Genomic DNA, 6,000 nt, shown 5'->3' with positions numbered 1-6,000 from the left:
CTGGGTGCCAGGAGCCCCGCGCGCCCGCCCGGACCCGGCTGCCCAGATGCGGGCGCCACTCTGCCTGCTGCTGCTCGTCGCCCACGCCGTGGACATGCTTGCCCTGAACCGCAGGAAGAAGCAAGGTACGAGCGACGGTCCGGCAGGGTGGCCGGGCGGGTGCTGCGGGCGGAGCCGGAGTTGGCCCTTGGGCCTCTTCACCCGGGCCATGCGTTGCTCCGAAGAGGTGCCAGTCCACTTTACAGATGGGGCGACTAAGCCTTCGGGGCACCCAGTAGGAGATCCACTGAGGTTTCTGGACCGAGCAAGCTCTCCGAGGAAGGAGGAGGCCAGCAGGGATCTCCCCAGAGTAGCCACGTTGCTGGGTGTGGCAGGAAGGATGGGTCCGCGCGGGACAGACGCCTCAAGGGCCAGCCTGGAAAACGCGGGGACTAGGAGACAGGACTGGTGGCTTGGAAGCCATCCCAAGTATCCACACTGAGCCAGGAGGTGATAAAGCCCTGGCCTGGGCCCCATCATTGACTCGACTCAGGTGTTGCCTTCCAGAGGGCAGTGATCTTCTTGGGCCCTTCTGATGAGCTCCCCAGGCCCGCGAACTGAGTTCAAGTCCACTTCCTCTAGGAAGTATCTGGAAAGTCCAGCCCCTCGGAGAGCCACAGTTTTTCCATCTTGACCTGCTCAGGTCACTAAGACGAACCAAGGTTCAGATTATAAGTGTCCCGGGGGCCACATGCACTCTGCCCCAAGGGTCCTCTGCACAGCTTGCGGAGACCTCAGAGTGTCCTAGGAGGTGGGTCTGAGGCTGTCACTCCAGAGCAGGGGTTGGCACAGCCCGTGCCAAGGGTGACAGGGGACCGGCAAGTGAGCAAGTACCCCTTAGCGTCTGGGAATCGACTGCCAGATGCTGGTTATGGTGCCAACAGTTTTCCACGTACCATCTCATCAGACGGCAACCACATCCCTATCCTATTCCATAAAGCTGGGGTGCCAAGGCTCAGACAGGTTATGTCACTTTGCTAAACTGTCCAGTGGGTGAGAGGAAGCCTGGTGGATTCCTTCCAGTTCTGGGGATGGGTCTGATAGGAGAATAGGAGAAAGCAAGAGGAGGGCTTGCCCTCTGCGGGCTTCCACTTGAGTGAGGACCCCACATGAACACAGTCCTGCCTGGGTTGGGCAGGGATTGGGAGGTGGGACAGATGGGGTACGGGGACCCTGGCCTCAGGGGCTCCTACCCTGCTGTGACAGCAAGACAAGGGAGTGGAGAGGTGGTGGGCTTCAGCTGAGCTGAGGTCGGGGACAGCATGGGGGCACACCTCTGTGAATGGCTCTTGTTCAGTAGTTAGGAGCATGGGCTCTGGAGCCAATTACTTGAGTTCAAATCGCGGCTTCCCCAGTTTCCAGCTGAATAACCTTGGGGAAGTCACTTTGCTTCACTCACCCATCTGAGGATCCCTTAGAAGATCTGTAAGATTCTCTTCAGTTCTAAAACAGACCAACAGAACAAAACACTCTTCCCTCCTTGACTCATCTTTCCAACGGGAATGATAATCTTAAGTACCCAACTCATCAGGACTGCGGGCCAGACTAAATGAGTTGGTGTGTGTATGGTGAATGAGTGGCTGAATACGCAGGCTCTTGTGGGTGTGCGTAAGTATTCATTATTCTCACATCCTGTCCACTGTGTCCCTGGCCACTCACAACAGCCGAAGGGAGGGAGAGAAGAGATGCTTTTTTCCTGAATGAGGGAACTGAGGTTCAGAGAGGGAAACTGGCTTGTCCAAGGTTTCACAGCAGGTGAGTGATATGGCAGGCTTGAATCCCAGTCTGTCTGACATAATACAGTGAAGGTGGCTTCTGAGGTGTCCTGGTTTTCCCTTCTCAGTATCGGTTTCCCCATCTGTAGAGGGGCTGGCTTAAAAGTTCTTTAAGATGATTCCCAGTTCTAAAAAGATGAAAAGAAAGAAAAAGGAAAATTCAAACCCCTCCCCCAGTCCGGAACTCACTACCACCACCTCCCCAGGAGCTCAGTGAGGAGATGGGGAGATAGCTACTCCTTACATGACCCCAACTTGTTGAGGGGCCCTCAGCAACCACCCACCCCCATCATTGGTCTCTTGCCTTGGGTAGGACACATGCCTGTCCAGAAGAAAGGCTGGGTCCTCTGTTTATTAGTCAGTTCCAACGGAGGCAGCCTCAGATTTCACTCCCACCCTGACCTGGTTGTGCTGTGTAACCTTGAGTGAGTGGATTTCCTTCTCCTGCCTCAGTTTCACCCACTGGTACTGGGGTGGGGTGGGGGATCTAGACAAACCATTCCTACAGCATACTTTGCAAGGTGGCCATAGAAGTCCTGGCCAAATAGATTTAGAAAGTGCTGGACTTAGAGGTCTTGGCTGCAGGACTTGTCAGAGCATGGGAAAGAGGTGGGAACAGAGAGTGTGACCTGTCCCAAACTTATTCCACTTTAGGGACCATTTCTTCTATGGTATCTGCTTGTACAGTTCTGCACACAATCCCCCAATGTCCTACCTGCCTTGACTGTCTTCTCTAATCTTGGCAGGAGAATGTGTCCTGAAGATACCTAAGTTTTGGCAGTGCTTTATTCATTTATTCATTCATTCATTTGTTCATTTGACAAGTGTCACAGGGCAGCCTCTGAGCCAAGATCTGTGTTGGGGACCTTGGGGATACTGAAGTAAGCAAACCTGCCAATATGGAGGGATGATCCTTCTCCCCCTTCTTCAGCTTCCCCCCAAGTCCAGTCCTTGGCCTCCGCCTCTAACCTGGTCTGCGAGGTCAGGAAGAAAGACCAGCTGGGCCCAGCAGTTGCCCAGTCCGAGCCTCACCCTTGGGGCTGGCTCCTCAGTCCCCAGGCTTCCTCGGGCTCCAGCATCACTTCCTTTTGATGAAACCCAATTTTCCTGTTTCTAAGAAAGAACGAAAGAAAAGCCTTGAGAAAGCTTCTTGGAGTTTCGAGTGTCTCTTACAAAACAACATTTTGATTAATTGTGTGTAAATGAATCAGAAGCAGATGGGAACATTTCTTTGGAAGCATGCAATGGGACAGTCGAGCAGAGTGAGGGGCTCTGGATCTGGGGTTTCGCCCAGGCAAGGAGGGGAAGCCAGCCTGCAACTGACTGTCCCTGACACCCAAGGCCCGCTGGGGAGGGAGACCCACAGCCACATGTAGCTTTTAGACCCTTCTAGACCTGAGGAAACTGAGGCAGATCAGGAGCCCTGGATTTCAGGTAGCGCTGGGTTCAAATCCTGAACCCTCTCTCGCCCTGCCTATATGACTAGCTGGCCACATGCTGTCTCTCATCTGCGGTTTCCACATGCATGAAATGGGAATTCCTGAGCCTACCTCTGTGAGCAGTTGGGAAGACTGACCCCAGTCCCAGAAGGAAGGTGCCCACAGGCATTCGAACACTTTCCCTTCTCAGGGTGGGTGTGACCAGGACTGCCAAGAGGGACGCGTAGGCTGGACCTCACCTCTACTTCATGCTCGCTGTGTGTCCTCCTGAGAAAAACGTTCTCCTCTCTCTGAGCCTCTGTTTCTTCATCTTAAAATAACAGAAAATGACAGAGGCAGCGCCCACTCCTGAGGCCTGTTGTGTGGAATGAATACAATACCTCCATGTAAATTGCAAAGCCCACATTCAGGGCCAGGCAGGCAGCCCCTGCACAGACAGATACAGGAAGACCTGGGCAAGCAGGGCAGAGAGGGGAGGGTCGGGTGTCTTGTCTCCAGGTAGGGCCATGCCTGGGCACAGGACGAGGTGTGTTCCCTGAGTGCTGATGTCCAGGAGAAGCCAGGTGCGGATGCAGGGATGGTTTGAAAGGGAAACTGATTCCTACAGGGCAGAGCAAGGATGATAACTGGAGCCCGAGAGCTGAGGGAAATGGTGCTGTGGCTTCGGAAAATGCTGCCTGGGTTTCTTCATAAGATCAGGGCTGGTTGGAAATTGAAAATAGAACACTCAGCACATAGTAGGTGGTAAGTCAGCCATGGTCTGTCCGCCCACCTTCTCCTCTGTGGCACTTCTAAGCCAAGCGTGGGTGTGAGGAGGTGCGGCTTTCACCTCACACTGTCCCAGACCCCAAAGAACCCGCCTTCCTCTCCTGTGGGTGGAAAGCATCCAACCCCCTGCCCATCCACCAAAGGAGGTCCTTGAGGCCACCAAGGAAGGACTGGCCACGTGCCAGGAGCACCACAGGTGGGTCTGTGAATCCTCACTCCACCACTGCTTCGTGTGGCCCCCATTTCCCAGACAAGGGAACCGAGGCCCAGAAAGGACCATGCCTGCCCAGAAGCTCACAGCATCTGAGCCAGGATGTGAACGCAAAGTTTCGGAGACTGTGCCTAGAAATAGAAATTCTGTTGGTGATTTGCCAGGGCTGCAGGGTAGAGACATCTGAGTGGAGCCACATCAGAGGGATCGGGCTCAGGATTTTGTCAGGCGGAGGTGGCAGTCGTGGGAGCGTCTACAGGAGGAGGGGAGGGTATGACCTAGTGGAAAGGGCATGAGTGACTGTGTGGCCAGAGGGAGGGGGGGTCCAGTTGCAGAGGGGGCCGGGTCCAGCCATGGAGGGCTGTAGGTACCATTCTCCTGTCACTGTCATTAAAGAGAGGTCTCGATGGACCCCCTCCTCCGGGCCAGGCCCTGGGCCAGGCATTCAGGTGTGGGCTCCTCCGTGGCTGAGGGTCCAGCAGCTCCTTGAGATACACCTCCTTAGAGAGCATCCTGGACAGGACCCTGGAGGCACAAGCTGGAGAGGCAAGCAGGGGCGGTCCCAGCCTCAGCTGAGGAATCTGAGACTCCAGGAGGGGCCGGTGCTTGGCCAAGGTGTGTCACATGGATAAGGTTCACTCATTCATCCTTCCATCTGGTGAAAACACTAAAGCTAACTTGAATTCGGAGTTTTTCCAGCTGAAGTTTGCGGCTGATCAGCAGGTCACGGAAGTAAACTGAGTAAGTTGCAGCCAGCACTTTTGAATGGAACGGAATGGAATGAAATGGAATCAGATCAACAGAGCGAGCCTGGCAAACGTTTTTGTAGGGAGCCAGGTAGTGAATATTTCAGGCTTTGCAGGCCACACACGATCTGTGACATAATCCACTGTCCTTGGCTCACGGGCCATACAGGAACATCCAAGTCTGGCCTATAAGCTCCATTGTGCCAACCGACTTTCCAGAAAACATCAGAGCACGTTGCAAGTGTTAAGAGTGATTATTACTTGGGAAAGTTTGATATTTATTATTTGAAATAGTTATTACTATGTATTTATATTTATTATTGGAGACTGTTTACTGGTATTAATATGGAGGGTTATTTGAGAAATGTGTTTCAGTGTATGTATGTATGTGAGTGTCTGTAGGAGTGAATTGCACGCACATATGTGCAAGTGGGTGTGCATGTGTGTGCACTCTGTGTACTGTGTGTGTACTGGTACAAAAATGTAGTTCTGACCACTGTCAAGAAAGTGTGACTTCGCCTTTTCCAGCTGTGACCTGGCATGGGCCCTCGTGACGGCCATGAAAGCTGGGCTCTAGGGGAATCTGTGTGTCACAGAGAAGGAGACTGAGACCCAGGGGGCCACACAGCAGTAGGCATGGGGGCTGGGATGTGAGTCCGGGTGTCCATTGAATGACCTCAGTGAGCAGTAGCTGCTCCAGAGGCCTTTTGCTGGTTCAGGTGCTTGTTCCTCGTAAGCTTAAATCTGGCGGCCATGTCTTTCCCCAGAAGTGTGGATTTTAGCACTGGAAGGTGGGATGATCCGTTGGGGCTTTAAATGTCCTCCTGCATCAGACACCCTTGACGGCCAGTGTGTGGCAGACACAGCATGTTCCTTTCTGGTGGATCCTCACCCCAGCCCTGTTGGGTGGACATAGGCACTCCCATCCCAATCCCCACTTAGGAGAAGAAATCTGGATCAGAAGGGCGGGCTTATCCAAGGTCACAGAGCAAATATGCATGTGACCTGGGTCTTCCTGACCC

At 53.6% G+C, this 6,000-nt stretch overlaps 1 protein-coding gene across 2 annotated transcripts in view; it reads left to right on the top strand.

The window, feature by feature from the left end:
- The first annotated feature begins 24 nt into the window (after positions 1–24).
- Positions 25–6,000, top strand: part of RSPO4 (R-spondin 4) — a 35,346-nt gene continuing 29,370 nt past the window's right edge. Inside the window, exon 1 of one of the 2 annotated variants that reach the window (XM_008052405.1) lies at positions 25–125. In XM_008052405.1, coding sequence (XP_008050596.1) covers positions 47–125 — 79 coding nt within the window. In that variant the 5' untranslated portion in view covers positions 25–46. The remainder of the gene's footprint in view (positions 126–6,000) is intronic. The other variant, XM_008052404.1, reaches the window with a different exon arrangement.

This window comes from Carlito syrichta, unplaced genomic scaffold (assembly GCF_000164805.1).
Source record: "Carlito syrichta isolate Samal-C Ts95f unplaced genomic scaffold, Tarsius_syrichta-2.0.1 Scaffold274096, whole genome shotgun sequence".
Taxonomy (NCBI): domain Eukaryota; kingdom Metazoa; phylum Chordata; class Mammalia; order Primates; family Tarsiidae; genus Carlito; species Carlito syrichta.
This window is presented reverse-complemented; position numbering and strand designations above follow the sequence as displayed.